This window comes from Syngnathoides biaculeatus, chromosome 1 (genome assembly GCF_019802595.1).
Source record: "Syngnathoides biaculeatus isolate LvHL_M chromosome 1, ASM1980259v1, whole genome shotgun sequence".
Lineage (NCBI taxonomy): Eukaryota > Metazoa > Chordata > Actinopteri > Syngnathiformes > Syngnathidae > Syngnathoides > Syngnathoides biaculeatus.
The window spans coordinates 8,717,951-8,739,100 of record NC_084640.1 but is presented as its reverse complement, the minus strand read 5'-3'; the positions used below and the strand labels follow the sequence as shown (position 1 = coordinate 8,739,100).

The window sequence follows — 21,150 nt, the reverse complement described above, 5'->3', positions numbered from 1 at the left end:
CTAGTAATGGCAGCAAGGCCAATCTCACACACGCACACGCACACACACAAACAAACGCGGTCTGCTACCACGACGTGGTCCAGATCAAGGTTGGACCTTAATCTCCCCACCCCTCCCTTCCCAAAATCCGGTTCCAGAGCGCGATAGCTTTCGAAGACGACACGTGACCCACGTCAGGCCAAATCCTGCTTGTCCAAAATGGGCGCCTTTGCTCCGGAGCATACTCGGAAATCCCCCGTAGACACTCATTTGCCGTTATTACAATGAAATGTCACACTTTATTGTGGGTTAATCACGTGGATTCTGCACCGTCCGAATTATAGTTGACCTGAGAATGAGAGCAATCTTTTATTTCCACTTCTCAAATGCATTTTTTAACGTGTATTTGACTGCTTGGGGTGACATTTTAAATACAGTATTTGTGCGTTTAGTCTACAAAAACAGCAAAATTCCGCTTCGAATAATTTGTTCCTATATTCCTATAATTTTTTTAAAGACATGATTGTAATGCATGCGAAGCGTATTTAGTTGTGTGTATTTGTTGAGGTTAACACATGGTAGCCGGCAAAAAAAAAAAAAAAAAAAAAAAAAGCGCTGCGTCGTCTCTTACTTTTAATTTCAATTAAAAAGCAGCCAGTTAACCATCTGCCAACAATGCTGTTTTAAGTGCACAAAAATGCAATTCAGTGAGTTTTTTTTTAAGCGCAGCTTTATCTTCGAGTTAAATGTAACATATAAACAAATCTGCCCCGGGTGTGTACAACACACGTGTCACATTATAAAAACGTCTTGGTTTTTTTTTTTTTTCGTCCCTACTTTTCAACTGTCAATGTTTTCCAAATGTTAGCAACATCTAATTTAATGTTCGCCACAACTGAGAAGGACGATGAGACACATTTGGAAAACAAATCACTTACAAAAGCGAACAATTCACAGCACAGGCCTACTTACGCCATGTTTAGCGTGTTTATTTTATTTGGCCCCGACTTGTCCCTCCCCCACAAAAAAAAGTGAAATCTCTGCAGTCCATTCTGTATTGAAATGCGTTTTACTGCACACATGTAAAGCAGCGTGTGAATACAATTGGCTTGCAACATGCTTGGTATTTCATTTATTGCGGCACTAAAATCCGCTTTATTTTCCTTGTCTGGGTCTTTTGTCCCCCAAAAGGCAATCCACGGGCGAGGCCGCCATTGTGGAACTGGTCCGGAGCGGCTCCCGTTGACCGTGGAGTTGCTCTCTTTCCCGGCGAGGCTCCTGTCGCGCGGCCCCGGCTCTTTTCTGTCACCTGTGGGGGGAGGACAAAGTCATCACAGGCGCCTCCAATCAGGTTCTTTTTTATTTTTATTATTCTTTTCAACTCACCTTAATGTCCCCGGTTGTCTTTTCCGCTCCCTAAACTCTGAGCTGTAAATGTTTTTGACCCTGTTCCACCCAAATGGTTTTACACTCCCCGTGCAACTGCGGGCGGCGACCGCGCATCATTCAAGTTCAAAAACAAGATTTTGCTCTTCAAAATTCGCCGACATTTATGGGAGAAATACGCGAAGCATTCGGGAAGGAGAATGATTGCGATGAGTTTTGGCTGCCTCCCCCAACGGCCCCCTTGACGCGCCACAAGACCGCCATCTTCGCTACTTTCAAACGTGTCCTTTTTATTCTTTCGACTATTTCTTCCAAATGTGTCTTCTGTACACTTTCCTCTTTTCTCAAGTTTTTAGTATTCCCCCTCTTGACTTGCAGGTGTGATAGCTCTTTTTGTCCCCCCCCCCCCCTCACCATAAAATGAAAACAAAACCAGGCAGCACTAAAGCTCGCAGCTTTTTCTTTTTTCTTTCTTCAAATGTATTCCAATGGAACTCCAGGAGTCTCCTTTCTGCAAGGGCCGAATGCGCCAAATTCGGCTGGTTTACGGCCAACCGGGCCTACCTGAAGTGGCCTTAAACTGTCCCCTCACATCCTCCTCACGATGAATTGTTGACTCGGAGTCTAACAAGACTTGATTGCACGCGGCTTTGGCACATCTATATGTCCTCTTGTTTGTGTGGGCGATTAAAAAAGGGGTGGAAATCCCTAAATTTGCTTGAGGAGCACGTTGAAATAGTGCTTGTTAAACAACTCAGTACACACAAGTGTCGGCCTTTTTTCCTGGACGCAAATCGGGTTCGCTCACTGTAGTTTCTTTCACAAAATGTGATAAATCAAAGTTTTAATGCACTTTGGAATGTTTTTCCACGTTCAAAACTGGAAAGTGTCGTCAAGATTGGACGTTTTCCCTTAAGTGGGTTCACGCTATATTTTTCTCAAACTGAGTTTATTAGACACTAAGTTCTGTTTGAGAGTTTATGTAAGTTTTTTTTTCTCCCCCCAAATGTTTTTCCCGTCGTAAATGTCATTTTCCCCCAAGAAAGTGGGCACACTCGCTAGTTTCATTCACAATATTAGGACTACATAGAAATATTGTATCAAGTCTTCTTGTGTGTGTGCCATTTAACCTGCCCCAAGGCCATTAACACAGACACGCATTCAAAGCGGCAAAAGAACGCTCATGTTGAAATGCTGAATGTGGATTTCAAATGCAAAAATCCCCCGCCAACGTGAGCCTTTTCCAGCCGGAAGTTGCCGGCTGGCGCGACCGAGTGCGCCGGCAGCAATGGCTGCAGCCTCAGCCGCGTCACGGGGCCTCTTGGCTTCTTTGTGCCTCCTTCGCCTCCCTCGAACTTGAAGTCGAGCGTTCAGACAAAGCTTTGGCTTTGAGAGCGCTCCCGGTGCCAGACTGCACTCCGCTTGCCAAAAATCCCCCAAGAATGATGCTCGGGCACACTTCCCCCCAACCCCGCCCCCGCCATACCCCCACCAAAGGTTAAAGCAACTGAACGAGCTCGTGCTCTGCTTTTGGATTCTCCAACAATCCAATCAGTCAGTGTTAAGTTACTGTGCTGGTTGCAATTAAATGCATCTTACCGTTGTTGCTCCTCAAGCTGCTGACTTTCGATCCGTGGAGGTGGCGACTTGCTGCCATGCTTGGCCAGTTTTGTGATGTCTGCTTGGGGGGGCGGAGGTGGGGGGGGGGGGGGCTCCACAGAATAGTATAGCAGCTATAAAAACCACAGCCACGTCTGTGCAGGGCTCGCCTTTGCTTTCCCTGTGCTCAATTAGAGCTTAAAAGCCTCCGCACACCTCGTTGAAGTAGTCTGGACTGGCCGAGAGGCGGAGCGTTTTAGTCTCAAAAGTCCCACAACTATTTTTTTTTTTTGTTTTGTTTCCAGTGCATGCAACTTATCTAAATAAAATACAACCCCGCGGGGCCACACGACTCGCTTCCCGATTCATTCAAAGCCACGCAAGAAGTGCATTAGCGTGCGCGATATTTGCGGCTTGTGTTTCACGTGCGGCTGCGGGCCCCGGCCAGCCGCGGCGGTCCTAATCCGAGTCCAAGGCTCCCCTTCAGAACATATTAGCGTCAGGTTGCAGGCGCTCCAAAACCAGCTCCGCGGTGGCCTCGCTGATAATTTGCCCATTGACAGTACCGCCACATTAAAATAAAATCAAATCAAATAAAATATGGAAATTGTAGAACGCACCCTGAAGTTGTGCGTGAAGTGCACACGACCGTTTGGATTTATTTTATTTTTTGAATGCGTACTGCTAATAACGTCTCAAATAGTTATTTGAAACCACAAATAACCAAACTTTTGGGTTGAATCTTTAAATTGAATTGTATAGCGCTTTATATGATGGACCTGATGGTAAAAAAAAAAAATGTAGCTCAAATGTTTTACTGCTGCAGCGAGGCAGATATATTTTGTAAATATATGTCCGGCAAAGACTTGAAGAAATGGCCGTGCGTCAAAGTGGAGACGAAGAGCGTGCTGCGACAAATGGAGCGCTTTATTCCTCCGTGTCGGAATCCAGTCAAATACACTTGTAGGTCACGTCCAATTCAAAAAGCAATATTTTGGGTTGGAGCATAGCACGGCAAAAATATTACTTGAAATACCTGGTGCGTTCATCTGAAGTGTACTTTTTAAAAACCCGAATATTACACGTATGCAAGGCCTAACTTTAAGAATTGCATCCCTTACATTTGTTGCGTGCCCGCCTATTTCCTTTCACCTTTGCTGTGGCGTAGACAGTTTGAAACGTTAGCCGCTACTTTGAACATGACCCTGATAACCAATTGCGCACTGAGCCAAACGCTCGGCGTTGTAAAAAAGCACCAAATGGCGACGACTAAGACGATTCAAAAAGCAGACTTTGGAGATAAGATCGAGCGTCTCCTTCCTCCAATTCGCGTAGTAAATTTCAAATCCGCTAATCAAAGTGAACACAAAGTTGGAATGCCGTATTTGAAAATAAATAATCGCGCACATGGTGAGAGCAAATAACCTGCGGAAGTATGTTTTGATATTTCGCGGTGGTGTTGCAAATTATTGAGCGCAAATTGGTGCGGTCGCGAAGGAGTGATGGCGGTTTTCTGCTCGTCTGATCTGTTGCAATTTCAAAGAATTCATTCCGAGTCCAACACGACCATAAACTATCAATGTCAAGCTTAGCGGGCGGGCGCGCGCTCTCACCCACGCACGCGCGCGCTGCAAAATCTGTCAATTTCTGCCGCCTGGTCACGTGACTCCCGCCTCCGTGGAGTGGACGGCGATGGCTCTCCACGTCAGCTTTACGTCTCGCAATTTCTGCCTGGCGGAGCTGCTTGAGAGAGGCGAGAAGCACGGCGCCTCAGAGCCATGTTCAGGGCGGGCGTGGAGGGATCCGAGGCGTAGGAACGGGAGCCATGATGGATTTTGACGACAGGGTGCCTGTCGGCTCCAACATGTATTTGCCCAGCTGCACCTACTACGTGTCGGCGGGGAGCGACTTCTCCGCGCTGCCCTCCTTTTTATCCCAGAGTGCGTCCACCCGGCCGGTCACCTACTCGTACTCGTCCAACCTCCCGCCGGTGCAGCCCGTCCGCGAGGTGACGTTCAGGGAGTACGCGGCCATCGACGCGTCCGCCAAATGGCCGCACCGGGGCAATTTGGCGCAGTGCTACCCGGGCGCGGAGGACATGGTGCACCGGGACTGTCTGTCGGCGCAGTCGGACATTTTCGGCAAAAGCAGCCCCGCCGCCGCCGCCGCAGCCTACCACCACCATCACCACCACCATCATCACGGCACCGCCGGCTCGTCCAACTTCTACGGCAACGTGGGGAGAAACGGCGTCCTCCCGCAAGCCTTCGACCAGTTCTACGACACGGCGTACGGCACCGCCACCGACAGTCCCTCCGCCAACGGCTACACCGGAGACAAAACGCACAGCAAGCAGCCCGCTTCGGCTCCGGAGGACTCGGGCTCGTCCTGCCGGGACGCCGAAGCCAAGGAGCCCCGGGAGGAAACCAGCAGCCCCGAGCTGTCTTCCGGCAACAATGAGGAGAAATCCGCCAGCAGTAAGCATTGCACGCTCTCCGGCCGCCGCAACCGCTTATGAGAGAAACTTTCTACTCTTGTACGCCGCTATTAAAAATTTTATAAGCAGTTTTATAAGCTTATAATGTTTATAGAGGGCCTGCGGACCCCCTCCCATACCCTTCCAGCAATTCGTTATAAACCGCACCATCACGTCGTTGCTTTTGAAATTGACCGTGAAAGGGATTTTTCTTTTATTTCCCACAAATTAATGTAAACCCTATTTGTGTGCAAAAAATTCCGTATAGTCTTTAAAAATCTCGTTTTTGCATTCTGAGGGCGGTGCCTTTGTCTTACTGTCAGGCCACTTTTTTTGTGTGTGTCTCTGTGTGTGTATGTTAAAGGATGTCACCTCATCTTCCTCCGCTTTTGACCAAGTCAATTGTCTTTCTCCAAAACTCTGCGCCCACTCCCCTCCTCGTAGTCTGCAGCCAGTGGGGAGTGAGTATATTTAGCCCGCTGCTGGAAAAGGTCAAAGCCAAGCAGCAGCGAGCGTTTGGCGTCAGCTGGGGGGGGGGGGGGGGGGACGACGACACCTTATTGCTGAGCAATGCTGGCGTGTACTCGTCATTTAAAAAAAAAAAAAAAGTTTAATATTTCAAGCCTTTGTTCTCGTTCGCCAGTCATTGTCTTTCCAAACCAGTAGGGTCAACTGGGAATCTCATCATAGGGTTTAATTTTCGAGTGGTATTTATTGATTATTTTTTATTGATTATTTTTTTTCAAACGGTGGTTTTCACTGATCCTCCCCGATTCTCACCCCCTCCACAGATGGACAGAGGACCCGCAAGAAGAGGTGCCCTTATTCCAAGTATCAGATCCGAGAACTTGAGCGCGAATTCTTTTTCAGCGTGTACATCAACAAGGAGAAGCGTCTGCAGTTGTCTCGGATGCTCAACCTGACCGACCGCCAAGTGAAGATCTGGTTCCAGAACCGTCGCATGAAGGAGAAGAAGCTGAACCGGGACAGACTGCAATACTACACGTCCAACCCTCTGCTTTCGTGAGCGACGTCTTTGACTTCCCTCTCAGGCTGCGGCTGGCGTCGGCAGGCACCACAATGGCCGCCAACACGATAGCGGTTGCTTTCAAGTTCGCAGACGGCCCAAATGGCCAGCTTCGATGAAGACGTTTTTGCCTCATGGACTTTTATTCCGCTATTCGAGCTCTTTTTTTGGGGAGAGGTAAAAGGGGGAACTAGGCGTAAAACCGGTCACCCCACGCACTAGTCTGATTCACGTGCTCCCTTTTTAAAAAAAAAAAAAAATCAGTTTTTACTCTGACTGAACCAGTGTATTTTGTCATCAAAATGTAATGATTTTTTATCGGTATAAAATAAAATAAAAAACGGAATTCATGTACGAGTGAATCAGTAGAAACTTTGGTGTGACCAAATATTGTCCGAACGAAATGAGAATGTAACGTAGTTTTTTTCCCCCCTCTGTGTGTGCTTATTTATTTTGTAGCCACTCGTTTACTTCATTTTAATGTCACGGCTAACCACGTCAGAATTTCTAAGCAGGTTCACAGTCTTCCATTTTGAGGACGGAGTATTTGTGTAGTTTTAATACCCCAAACCGGCAATGCCATTTTAATTTTTTTTTCAACTGACTTCTTAGTCAAAATACTGCAGGCCTAACCACCAGAGACATAAGCTCGTCCACCGGATCCACGGGCGGTGTACACGCGGCCCAAAACGGGTACAAAAGTGCAGCGGGTTTCTGCTGCAAGCGGCGTTTTCACCCCCAACTCCATCGTTTCCGGTTCTCTTTCATGACTCGCAATTGTTTGGTTCTTGCGGTCTGACACCCAATCTGAATATGATGTAAAACAAAAATCAAAACAAATGTTTGCTGTCGGAGCCCAGAAGGGGTCAGGGTCACCGCATCGACCCTCCTGCTTGTTCCGTCCCCCAACACAATTGTGTATTATACTATATTTCCAAATAAACACTGAAAATATTGAAAGCATTGTTTGAAAGTGTTTTGACTTGGACTGACGAAGAATTTGTGGAAATGCATTTCCAACACAGGAATGTGGTGCAAAAATAAGTGCGACATAGTTTTGTTTTGTTTTTAAATACTTTAAGTTGCAATAATTAGTTTTTGGGGAAAATTTATATTTGAGTTGTGGAATTACGAAGTACGTCAAATTGGAATCATTACAGGCAACAATTTCACGACTTGAAAATTCTGTCAGGGTTTATAAACAAATGCCTTGCAAAAAAAAAAAAAAAAAAATCCGCAGCTGTGATGGCTTTTTAAAAGAAGAAAAAAAAGGACGGCTCTAAAAAGAAATCACGGCACGGAAAACAAAACAAAACAATTGTATCATTGCGTGTGAATAGTTGGCACAAAGTTAATCTGGCGTTGGTTTCATATTTCCAGATTGTATCACAAAGAACAGTGTGTTAAAAACACTTTTTACCCCTAATAAGGATTTTCCCCATTGAGCGTCATTTTTACCTTAATCAAATTTAATGAGCATTTAAGACTGCATTCATTTTTGGGGGGGATGGTGGAGTGACTAACAGTTTAAAAACAAGTTGCAGTGTTGCTCTGTCCCCATCTTTCTATTTAATTTTATTATTTCCTGGTGCTTTTGTAAAACCGTTTTCCTCCTGTCACGCCACATATTGGCTCCGGGGAGCCTCGTTCCAGCAGCCCTTTGGATTGTGCACCGCCGCCATATTTGCTGTTGTTATCGCTGCGTTTATGGCAGCTAGCCGCAGCGCATTGGCGTTCATATATGACAGTCAAAAGGCTCGTAAACGCCGGCGAGAGAGCGAGAGAGAGGCTGAAGTTTATGGTTGCCCCCCCCACGGCCCCCGCCCCCCCTCTCTGTTGTCGTCCGGCCTTGCCTCGCGCGCATCTCTTACTGCGCGCTGGAATTCTGCCCCTAATTACGGGACATCCTCCCCGTTGCCGAGGCGACGGAGTCGTAAAACCTGTCTGAGGGTCTGGAGCATTTGTACAATTGGAGTGCACGGCAATAAACTGTCTGAGACCCCAAGGTTATTAACTGTTACCAAGGAGGCGAGAGCCCGCGCGACAGGAAGAGGAAGGACCGCGCTGAAGCGGTTCTGCGTCGACTTCATTTCTGGACCGGGTTCCCTCGCGTGGGTTATCCGCCGCCAATCAGAGCGGCTCGCCGACTGGGTTGGACCGGACTGGACTTTACCACCTGGCGGCGCTATTGGAACCAATGTCACGGCCGTGGCTGCTTCACCTCCAACGCGCGCAGGTAAAACCGCCACATTTTGCCGTGTGAAAATTGATTTGAGGTGAAACTCTAATCTTCCCATTCCGAGACCCCCCCCACCCCTCGCTCCCCTCCCCACCCCACTCCAGCCCTCCTTTTATCCAAGTTTGAAAATATGAGCCTCCTTGGTTCTTCTGGAGTTCCCAGCGCCGTGCGGAAACCCCTCATGCCGCCCCCTCACCCCCCAAAAGGCAACACATGTGCGCCATTGCTCGCAGGCATGTGCTCCTCATTTCGCTGAGCTGGGGCTTTTCAAAAGTCGCCGTCCAAGCGCTGCTGACTCCTCTGCGAGATTAGCAGCCCCTTTCTTAAATCACAAGATTTGTCTTCACTTCCTCTTGACGCGGTTCCAAAAACGTGCGGAGGGGATCAAACGTCTGATTAGTCAAAGCCGATCGTGGGTCGCGATAGGAGGCTGATTGATTCTCGTTTTCCTTCCGACAAGTTGCCCTTGAGGCTACTCGGTGTCTCTGGACGTCAATTCGTGTGGGACTATTCGCCCCCCCCCTCCCTGAACCCACCTTTTTTTGTTTGCTCTCCTCTGTTGAAAAATAAATGCTTCCGCTGGATGTAATAAAACGCCGCATTGTTGTCGGTCGCCGCACTGCGGAGGAACGTGATCCGACCCCGGCCGCCATGATGCGGGCCTGATCTAAGCCGGTGGTCACACGACACCGTTCAGCCCGTCAGCCGTGAAAATGAAGATTTAATGGCCACAATTAATAACCGCGGCGGAAAGATATCGATAGCTCCGCCGTCTCCTCGTCCGCAGTGTGGCACGGCAGGCCCCGACCGTAAAATACTGGACCGTGTAAGTCATGAATTGATCTATTTGGTCTCAGTCGTTGGTTCAAATGTCCAAGAGGCTGCCCAGGACCGTTTGCTTTTGCTCCTGAAATTTTGCTCTTATTTACGGCAACGGCGTTGAAATCTTTCCCTGATGTTATATGTCTTGAAACACCATTAACTCGAAGTGGAAAATATAAGCGCCCTGCTTTTGAAAAAGCTTTTAAAAAAAAACCCATATATATATATATATATATATATATTTACATTTGATCTGTATAGTAATCTGTATAGTAATGTAAAACTAGCTAGCTCATATTTACATATTAATTTACCTTTATCTTAAATGTGTTTGTCTGTGGAAAATAAAATATTAAAATGTGGTAAACGAGTGTTTTCCCCATCTTGTCCCCTGGAATTATCAAATCTTATCTGAACACATTTTAGTCCTACATGCAACAGATGTTGGCATTAAATCAATTCAAAGGACTTTCTTAAATCTACTAGTCTAAAGCTTGATGCATTACCTCTTCAGTCTAATATTTCTTCTTTTTTTATGCTTCTCCTGTATTTCCATTTCCCCCCAACCCCACCCCCCTGCATTTTAAAGGATCCGTGTGGGTTTTTTTTACAGCCCACGTGGGCCCGGTAATGGCAAAGCTCGCCGAAATGAATTTGAGCAATAGAAGTGCACAAATCGCCCCCAGCAACGTGAAGTGGGCGTGCGTGGCGCACTTAGATATTAGCACCGATTTATTAGACTCTTCCAACAATAATAAATGACCGGTAAAATCTACGTAGGCATTTTGTTTGGAGGGCTCAAAGTTATGTTGTGCTGCGGAAAATAAATAAATAACTAAATAAATATGATTGACCCTGTGAGGGGGGAAAAATCAAACCCTTTATTATCCTCCAAATCATAAATATTGGCGCATTTTCATGCTCACAGCTATTCTAACAATTGGGAATAACCTGCAACAAAAAGACATCGAATATACTCGTAAAAGAAGCTATTAAAATATTTGAACAGTTAAATGATAAATTACCCGTTTTAACTTCCCCTAACTTTTTTATTCTCATTTGCTGACACAATAGCCGTCATCTTTAAAGTTGATTTAGTTTTTCCCAATACTGGTGTATTTTACATACTTTCTACTGCATTAAATGACAACAAAGTTGGCCTTGCCTTTGAGGGACATTCACGTGGTATAACACAAATGTTCGTTTTGTTGACATTTCTGAAACCTTCCTCGAGCCATATTAGTTCAAACAAATTGGTTTTTATTTTTTTTCCAGGACGGAATTGATCCTGCTGTCTTTAAGATGGTGGAAGCCCCCTGATAAATGCTTTTTAGCAAGCCTCTCGCCATAGGCGCATTTTTCTATAGCAACATTTTATTGACACCCCCCCCCCCCCCCGCTCCCCCTCCCAAAGTCCTGTGGCTTTGTTTATGTCTGCTTGGCGTGTTTTTAGGTGTCCTGTACAGGTTCCTACTTGATTTGACAACATTCTGTAACGTAAGGATCTGTTTGCAACGTTGTTGTCATGCCGAATGCTGCAGTCATTGTTGTGAATGGGCGGGGTGGGGGTGGGGGCTTGCTTCTGATTTTCATATTTTTGTATGGTAAAAGTTTCATGCTGCGGAGGATGTCGCTCCTTTTCAAGCTCTAATGGTGGCGCATATACAGTATAGAGCAGCGATGGCCGCGCTCTCTTCGTCCTCGGCTCGGTGCTGCGTCGGCTGAGAGTGGGCGGGACTTTGCCCCGTTTGCGAGCTTCCCATTGGCCGCCCCGCTCCCACGCTAGAATGAGGGGCGCTTCCGAATCATATCCAGCATGTTTTGCACGAGAAATGTCAGACCGAGGGGGCTACCTTCTCCCTTCGCCCAAATTCTCCACGATAATGTCATGTTCGGACGCTCCATCAGCGAATGCCTTCTTAGTGGATTCCCTGATCGGCGGCAGGGCGGAGAACTGCGGAGGTCATTACGCGGGGGGCGCCGCCGTGTGCGTGCCTCATAGCGCAGCCGCCGAAGTGCCCTACGGACTGCACAACTATGGATACTTCGCAGGTCTCCCCAAGCGGGCAGACGCGGGGCCCCAAAACGCGGTCAGCGCTCCGGGCGCGTACCTGTCCAGCATGGAGATGTGGATGGACGCGCAGAGGTCATGTCGCGTGGACCAAGAGCGCCCCGTGGCTCCTCAGGTCACGCCCTGCTCCTTCCCGCAAAGCATTAAGGAAGAGAGCGCTTACTGCCTGTATGAGCAGTCCAAGTGCCCCAAAGATTCTGGTGCCGAAGACCTGACGTATTCACGGTTAGCCCCCATCAACGATGGCGGCGGCGGAGGAGGAGGAGGCGGCACAGTTCCTATGCCGTGCTATTTCCGCTTGTCTCAGACCCACGCGCACCCTCATAAACTTTACAGCGCCGACGACCCGCAGCCGAACCCTCCCTTCTCTCATCTGGGCCCGCACTCCAGCGCCCCCGGCCGCTTCCACTCGCCCGCGCCCACCTCCACGCAGGCTCCGAGCGCGCCGCAGAAAGGGAGCTGCGGGGACACCGAGGAGCCCCTGCCCGCCGGCCACTCGGACCGGCAGCCCCACGCGCCCCCCGCCAGTGAAGATCCACGCGAGTCCACGGACGCGGAAGCCTCCTCGGCAGAAGAGAGCGATGAGCAGGACAAGGAGAGGCCGGAGAAGGACGCCAAAGGTAATCAGCCTTCATTGTTGGGGAGGGGAGGGGGGGCTCATGCACTAGATATTTGGCTGCAGCACCTGTTTAGCTTGACAAGTCACGATCAGGGCATGTCTTGGAAATCCTTGCATAGAACATTAGTTAGAATCGTCCAACCGGGAAGAAACCAACAGGAGCTAGGCACGAGTAACATGGCCATGCTCATTCAGAAAGCAGCAACCTCCCCCCCCCTTTTTTTTTTTAATTCTAACTTGGGAATTTTAGATTTCTACGTTTTGTATTCTATGTAAATGTAGAAACGCCTTTAAAGCCCGTGTCAATAATATATTACAGTCTCAGCTGGAGGAGTGAATTACTGACACGTTAAAGTATGTTTTTGAAGTCATTTAGATTTTGTTGCGTGTAACATTTTGGACTACACACACGTGCGCGCCCCCTCACGTGCCCAATGACGCACAAATACACAACACACACACATATAGGTCCGCGCCCCCTCACGTGCTTGCTGACGCAGTGATACACACTCTAGGACGCATTCATCGCCCCCCCCCCACACACTCCACACCCCGCAACTACGAAAACAAACAAAAAAATTATCTATATGTACACACCTATTGACAGGTACATGTATGCAAATCTATTAAAAATAAGCACAGTCACAACACACCCTACCATAAAAACCCCAACATATACGTAAAATAAAAATAATTGTTGATAGTGGTATATTATTTAAAAAAAATACAAACACACATTAGCTGACACACACAAATATAAAAATACAACATCTACCTATTCTAAATGGTCATGGATACACACGAACACAGTGACACAAAGATACAAAAGTATAAATACACTCACACAAAAGTACAACACACTACCTTCCAAACTACAGATCCACGGTGACATTAAAATACAATTACACGCACAAACCACCTCTAAGATAACAAAAAAAAAAAAAATTGACACACAGGGAAAAATATAAGAAACACAAATTCTCGTGTCCAAACACACTGACCCAAAACACACACACACACACACACACACACACATACACACACACACCACACACACACACAAGCAGAAAAATACAAACACAAATTCACCAATTAAAAAAGCAAAAATCCACACTCATTGTCACAAAATCGAAACGCACACAATAGGACAAACATGCAACAAGTTTGTTCACCCCCCCACTGTCACAAAACCGCACTTCATAGTCAGTTCACTGGCTAAATATACAACACAACCGCAGTCTGTTAGCAAGTTGTGCACACTGCAGTGCATGTTAAAACGCATTCGTGTGTGTGTGTGTGTGTGTCCGTGTGTGTGTCCTCCCCCTTTTTAGGCGACAACAAAAGTGACCACGCGGCCAATAACTGGCTGACTGCAAAGAGCGGCCGGAAGAAGCGTTGCCCGTACACCAAGCACCAGACTCTGGAGCTGGAGAAGGAGTTCCTGTTCAACATGTACCTGACTCGAGAGCGCCGCCTGGAGATCAGCAAAAGCGTGCACCTGACGGACAGACAGGTCAAAATTTGGTTCCAGAACCGCAGGATGAAACTGAAGAAAATGACGAGAGAGAACAGGATCCGGGAGCTCACCTCCAACTACGGATTTTCGTGATGAACGAGGTGACCCCCCCCCCCCAAAAAAAAACATTAAAAAGGGGAAAAAATAGTAGTCGGGTGACGACCACCGCGCCCCAACGCACTCATTTCACATGTGGGCCACAGAACCTTGATAACCGTCCTGTGGTGGCTCCATGGAAACACGTCTACGTACCAGTCTCGTCTGTCGTGTTCTTGATTAGTTGGTAGGCAGTGGAACACATTTCTCCCATTTTAAGAAAAAAAAAAACACACACACACACTTCTTATTTTCAGTCAAATCTCTACGAAAATAATTGACCTCAGTTTGCATGGAATCATTTTACAATCACCACCTAAATAATAACTATGAATAATAATAATAATAATCCACCTGTGACCAAGTTAGATGTTTAGTCAACAGTCCTCTTTTGTGTACTAGCTAAATGTGTCAGTTGAGTAAACAATCTTTAGTGGCGTTTTCACGAAAAAAAAAAGCGCAGCACGCGTGGCCATGTTTTTGATTTGTATATATTTTTGTGTACATGCCGACATTGTGTTTTTTGTGTCATGCTGAATAAATTATCGCCCTGTCGCATTACGCAGTAGCTGCTTGTATTTTTGCTGCCTGTGTGTGTGTTGTAATCTTTTTTTTTCTTTCCTTTTCTTTTCGTGTGTCGGTGTGAGCCAAATTCCCCAAATCCTCGTAGCTTCCACTTTGGGTTGCATTTAGTTTTAAGACGAGCGGCAATTAGCATCGGAAATAATTAAGAAACGAGGCTATCAGGCGTCTCGCCGCACGCAGGAGGCTATTGTGGAGTTTTATGACTGGCTGCTATATGAGGCTTCTCCCTCTCCTCGACGAGCTGCTTCAGTCGTGGGAGAGACTTTCAACCGGAGAGGAGGCCCTGCTCTCCTCTTCTTATTCCAACACCCGTGGATTCAATACTGCACTTTTTTTCCTTCTTAATTTGGGGATAACCGGAATGGACACGAGGACGATGCACGGGTAAGCGCGTTTCATTCTCTTTGTGCGCCGCGTTGTGCATCGACTGCGTCTGTGTTGTTTTTCCCCATCGGTTCCGGTTTGCTTCGTGTGATTTTATTTCATTTGATATGATTTTTTTTTTTTTTGGTGGGTTGTTTACTGACTTGAGGGCCCCCCCGGATGGACTGTCGAGTGGTTTAGGTAGTTTCATGTTGTTGGGGTGCATTTCTAACTCTGCAACATGAAACTGTCTTAATTGCCCCAGTTGTGCACGTCGACGCCGAATGGAGAACAAACGCAGGGATTGAAAGAAAAATTAAAAATCAAACAGACAGGTCGGGTACGTGATCCAAAGCTAATGACGAGACGGGATTGGCTGCCTGTTGAGCTGCAAACTCGTTTCCCCCCCAACCAATTTTGGACTACCGTCACATCTGCAACAACCTCTCCTCCAGCATGCATCTATGACAAATAATACCATGTGATGTTGCGGTCCAAAAGAGCTCTTTTTTCTGCCCGAGTAGTGTGACGCAGACGCGCCAGACACAAGGCCTCGGTTACGACCACCGCAGTGGAGGGGAAGGGGAAGGTGAATGGGCCAACAGCGACCTCCGTGGGCAACGAGACCGGATGCCTCTGCTGCGCAATAGCGGCTCAGACAAAAGGAGGGGAAGGGCTTTATGGCGACATTTAGATCCGCCAGACAGGCTCTTATCTGGCCGGGCAAACGAGCTCAATAGCCCCCGTGGTAAAGCTGGTGGGAAAAAACAACCTGATTTAGGTTTTACAGCCCGACAACTATTGCAATAGTGGCGTTTTCCTCATCTGAGGCGTTTGTGGACGCTCTATTCTGAGACCCCTTCCTGCCCCCCCCCCCGCCTCTCGCCCCCCACCCCCTTCCTCGTTTGTCTGTTAGCCAAACAATGTGCACCTAGCAAGGTGGAAGTGTGTAATTTGAAGACGTACACCTTGTCTATTTCTATTTTTCTGAATTGCAATGCAGCTCTCATGTGGCCTCGTGGGTAAACGCAAAGATGCTGGCGCGCGCGCACAACCGTGTTTGTTTGTGAGCGCGCTTGACGCAGCTGCCATTAAGCATTTTACTTTTGCATTTGTTCGAATGCCTCAGTCACTCGTAAGATTACCGCTGCAATCCGTGCGTTGTATCTGCACTCGTCTGTTTGACATCCATTTGTGTGTGTTTCCCCTTTTCCCCCGAAATATTTCAAGCGTGGCCCCTCGCTGGCTCCCCGGCGTAGTTCCATTCTAAAAATGTTTGCATATTTCATCTGTATGGAAGTGTATAGTTACAGTGAGCCACTGGCGGTGTTTGCTCGTGGGCGAGATGACGGGGAAATGTGCAGGCCCGGTAGCGCCATTGCGGCGTTGCACGCCAGAACCAAGTCGGGCGGCGCCTTAAACGGCACCGTCCGCCGTGCAGGTTATTTTGGGGAAATAAAAAGAATTCCTGTGGAGTTAATTGTGGTCGAGTGGGACGCATTCGTTAAGGTCTTTACTTTTAATACACGCAGTGCTTTGGAGTCAAGATCCAAAGTATAATTGTTTTTATTAATTAAATGCCAATTAGTTTTCATTCAGCGATTTTATTAGTTAAATGCCTATTAGTTTTTGAGTTTTTTTTTTAATTAAATGCCCATTTAAAAAAAAAAATACGTTGTCATTCAGTTTGGGTCTAAAAAAACAGCTGGAATATGAGACTGATGATTACAATAAAAATACAAAACATTTTGAATGCATGTTTGACTTAAAAAATGATGTGTGCTGTTTATTTTTTTCTCCCCTCTAACTAATGATTACAGTTTACGCGACGACTATCTTTGCCCCCCTTCACTGCACGGGCGTCAATATGTTTTTTTTTTTTTTTTTTTTTTGCAAGTGCAGCTCGTGTCTTGAATTGTAAGTCACGGCAATGTTGTTAAAAGCAACCTCTAATCAACGTTAAAGTTAATGAGCATGTTTTATTTCCGCAGCACAACACGGCCACACATGGACATTATCTAAATTATAGAGTGCAAATAACTTCCATTTAGCTCTCCAATTCGTGACTTTTTTCCCGCCCACACGTAAAATCTTTTCACTTGGACTTTAAGGACCAGCGCGTAGAATTAATTAATGGCAAACTGAGACTAAAATGTGAAAGTCGTCGGGCTCGTGCGGATTTTGAGGCATACTGGCCGGTCCTGAGCAGTTTTCCCGCATTGTTTTGGTCAGCATCAATGGGGTCGGGTGCTTACGTGGCTAATAAAATAGCTCATAAAGTGATCTTAGAAAATCCCGCATCGTTTTGCAGCGAGACTTTAAGATGAAACGGCAACGGCGACAAATGGAGTTTCTCGCTCCCTTCCGCCATTGTCCTTCCATTCATATCTACCCCCCCCCCCACCTCCCTCTTATCCAGCATCCATCAGATTTTATTTATTTTTCAAACTACGCCGGTTATTGGGGACTGGGTGCGTATTTAATGAGCGGAGGGGATTGATTTATACTTTATTGTTCAGCCTGTATGATCACGTGCGCCCGCCGTCCAATGGCCTGGCGGCGTGGCTCCCACATTACAGCCCACTGTAGTTGTGCGAGGGGCCAAGTTGCTACTTGATTTCTCCACATTGTTGTTTTGCGAGGCTCTCTTTACTCTTTACTGCTTGCGTATGAGTGTGTGCGTGCTTTTTTGTCGCTGTATGGCTCCGCTGGCCGGCTAACTGCGCGCACGTCAACGTGTTTTCCGCCATGTCGACATCCGGAGCGGTGACTAGTTACTACGTGGATTCTCTCATTCTCCCCGAGAGCGAGGAGCTCTCCGTGTCGAGGTACCCCTCCGGGCCCGGGTACCAGCACGGCAGGCAGCACCCGCCTTCCATGAGCGACCACGGCGAGCTGGCCACTTGCACCTTCACGTCCAAAGCGCCCGTGTTCGGGCCGTCGTGGAGCCACGTCCCGGCTCAGTTCCCAGGCGGCGTCTCGTCGGTGTACCACCACCCCTACGGGCACCCGCAAGGCCCGACCGCCACCGAGTCGGACGCCCGCTACCAGTCGTGGCTCCTGGAGCCCGTGTCCGGCTCCCTGCCCATGAGCGGATTACAGGCGTCCCACCATTACGGAATCAAACCCGAGGCTGCCGGTTCCCACACGGCGCTGCTGCTCTCCGACTACAGCGGCAACGGCTCGGTGCCATCGGCCGGGGAGAAGGACGCGCTCGCCGGCCGGGGAGTAGACGCGAGCGGGGAGTGTGACGAGAAGCCGACGCTCATGGAGCCAAGTAAGTCGTGGCGTCTTTTGTAGTTTGTTTTTGTTTCTGTTTGTATCCCCTTCTTTTCCGGGGGGTTATGAATGTCACGCCAGGCTGCGTGGTTGGGCGCGCGTCACATCAGATGCCATTCTTAGCATGCCATTTCCTTATGCGCCCCCCCCCCACCCCGTCCCCACGCCCAACCCCTCTATAACGGCCCCTATTAATTGGCAACATTTAGCTCGCCCCGCATTGTCATCCATGTGTATATATTTGTGCATTTGGCCGGTCGTCACCCCCTCCCTCCATCCTCCCCCCCACCTTCCCCACTCTTTCCAGATAACCCCGTGTCCAACTGGCTCCACGCAAGCGCCACGAGAAAAAAGCGCTGTCCGTACACGAAGCACCAGATCCTGGAGCTGGAGAAAGAGTTCCTGTTTAACACGTACCTGACCCGGGACCGCAGGTACGAGGTGGCGAGGCTCTTGAACCTCACGGAGAGACAAGTTAAAATCTGGTTCCAGAACCGCCGGATGAAGATGAAGAAGTTTAACAAAGATGGCGCTGCGTCGAAAGATGAGTGACTGATGAAGGGGGGGAAAGCACATTTAGGCCCATGGCGAGCTTTTCTCGGGCGGTTCTGGAAAAACTCGTTGGCTGGCGCGGTCCAGATAGCAGGAGCCATTTGGCTTAATTGTCTTGTACAAAAAGCATGTTAGCCTCTCGTTTCAAGCGACTACCTTTTTTTTTTATATTGCACAATTTTAACAGTGCCCCTTTTTGTTAGTTGTCATTTTCGTAAGTTCTTATTTGATTTGATTTAAAAAAAAAAATTCTCATTAGTACCTCGTTAGTGATTTGGCCTGATCTCTGTGCTTGTTTGGATGTTTCCGGCTCGGTGTTCTGTTGAGCTACTTTGTAAAATGTTGGATTTTGTTTGTTGTTTCACTATTATTGCTATAGAATTATGACTGTTTATTCTGATAAATTGTAAAAAAAAAAAAAAATAGGTGCTACATCTCAGAAACCCGAAAGTATTAGAATTTCCGCGAAGCTCCGTTACATTACATGACTTACTACCTATGTGTTTATCAACTACCTACAATAACCTATTTTTTTCCCTCTCATGGCAAATTATTGTAGAATTTGATTAGTTACAGAACGAAGCCCGAGTGAGGAATTATTTTTGGGCTGTGAAGGAAAGTCATTGTTTATTGAGGAGAAATTAAATAACACACTGTAGGTTATAATTGATTACCTCTCGGTCCGCCGACCGTCTGAATTTTGGTTCTCAAATGTAATTTGTACTTTATTTATTAAAATAAAACAAATTATCTGCACACACGTTGCCTAAGCGACGCTGCGTTTCAAACGTTTATTCTTGTGGGGACTGGAAAGCAAAAAAAAATGTATTGTTGAGAAATTACACAAACGTGTTCCGAAGGCAAACAAATATGAGAACTGTATATGGTGTCGTAGTATACAGTACACGGCGCCATGGCGGAGGATGTTGATGGCTCTGTAGAGCCGTAAAAGACAATTACCGCTATAACATTTTATGGGGTGCAAAGCGCTGCGAGGCGAGCGGACACAAAACAAGAAAAAGACACGAAGGGCTCGGACGGATGAAGGCGGGAGGGAGGGGGGGGGGGCGAAAAGAACAATGACAACGCCTTTTTCATTTTTGAGCAAATCGGAACATGGATGAATGGATTCGTCTTCTTCCACGAGAGCTGCTTTAAATGGTGATAAAAAAATGCGGTTCGAGTCTGCACACGAAGACAAATATTTGGCGCGAGCGTGGAGGGTCGCACGGGCGTAAAATCGGCCCCGCGGAGGCAATGGCGGCTCGCTCCGAGCCCGGTTTGAAGCCGGAGACTCCGAGTGTGTTGTGACGCGCTCGGGGGGGACGCAGATGGACCCAAACTTCAAAGCCTCGCCGAGAGACAGCGCCATAAACCGCCCGCTCTCCGAAACTGTCTGGCATTCCACTTTGAATGGCTTTATGGCCGTCCAGACACAATTAGGCCGTTTCCAGAATGGCACCCATTTGTTTTTTCTTCTCTTTGCTTCTGGACAAAAGGCCGAGCGGAAATGATCAGCTTTATTGGAGTCTTCCCAACGGGGACGCGCATGCACCGCTCACGGTCATTTGGACCCGGCCTTTGTTTTCCACCTGGGAACCTTCCGCCCTCTGCTGCCGCGAAGAGACGCGCACGAGCACCGCGGGGACCGTATTAAAGAATTTGAAAATGCGCGTTAAAAGACGAGTTGAGAGGAAGTCGGGGAAATTCGAAACTATAAGCAGAGGAAGGGGGGGAAAAAGATTTAAGGTTGGTTTGTCGCAATAAATACTCCAATGATGCAAGCATTTGTGCAAAAGGGCAGGATAACATTCCCGCTTCCTGAAACATGAAAGAAAAGAAGATGAACTTCCAAATTCATGGACTTTGGAGTCAATGCTGCGATCCGAAAATGATAAACGTCTTTCCGGTTTCTTTGCATCACGTTTGTTGGTATAAGCTAATCATTTTAAATTCCTTCCAGAGGTGTGTGTATGTATATCTATATATATTATAAACACACATGCAGTTGTGCTCATAAATTTCCATACCTCGTAAAATATCTGCTATTTCTTTGAAAATGACTGAACAGGGACCATCTTATTTTTTTATTGTTGCATTTTGTGAAATGATGGTGCTATTATTTCACTCCTACTGAAATGTAAATGCTTTTTGTCCCATCAGTGTTTTTCTTTAAACATCCCTGCACACCCCCCCCAAAAAAAAAAAAAATGTCAGGGTGTACGCAAACCTCATCATCGCAAGTGTTTATGTTGTATAAAAACAGCACACTGCCAATTGGAAATGTGAAACTTTAAAAAAAAAAAGGGGGGGGGGGTTTCTGTCAACTTTGACGTATTACGCGATAACATAACTATTACTACACGTTTCATCAACGGGGGACTAGTAGACGTCATCGGAAATGCGCCCAAGTGCAATTTAATGTGCACTTTTTGGGCGAAAACAAGGCAATGTGCGGATATGCGAGCTTCTTCTGCTCTTCCAGCAGGTGGCGACACTGTTCTATGACCCCCCCCAACCCCCCCACCCCAACGGAGTCTT

General features: G+C 47.3%; 3 protein-coding genes across 3 annotated transcripts; all 3 read left to right on the top strand.

Moving 5' to 3' along the window:
• Positions 1–3,089: 3,089 nt before the first annotated feature.
• On the top strand, positions 3,090–7,362 carry hoxa11a (homeobox A11a). Its single transcript, XM_061825733.1, has 2 exons — positions 3,090–5,441; positions 6,232–7,362. Exons 1-2 carry the CDS (start codon positions 4,790–4,792, stop codon positions 6,465–6,467), a joined length of 888 nt encoding a protein of 295 aa, XP_061681717.1. The 5' UTR covers positions 3,090–4,789; the 3' UTR covers positions 6,468–7,362.
• Positions 7,363–11,142: 3,780 nt separating this feature from the next.
• Positions 11,143–14,367, top strand: LOC133503783 (homeobox protein Hox-A10-like). Its single transcript, XM_061825721.1, has 2 exons — positions 11,143–12,219; positions 13,550–14,367. Exons 1-2 carry the CDS (start codon positions 11,316–11,318, stop codon positions 13,825–13,827), a joined length of 1,182 nt encoding a protein of 393 aa, XP_061681705.1. The 5' UTR covers positions 11,143–11,315; the 3' UTR covers positions 13,828–14,367.
• A 1,917-nt stretch (positions 14,368–16,284) lies between these two features.
• Positions 16,285–18,616, top strand: hoxa9a (homeobox A9a). Its single transcript, XM_061814015.1, has 2 exons — positions 16,285–18,055; positions 18,365–18,616. The coding sequence occupies exons 1-2, from the start codon at positions 17,527–17,529 to the stop codon at positions 18,607–18,609; spliced, it is 774 nt and encodes a 257-aa protein (XP_061669999.1). The 5' UTR covers positions 16,285–17,526; the 3' UTR covers positions 18,610–18,616.
• Positions 18,617–21,150: the final 2,534 nt, after the last annotated feature.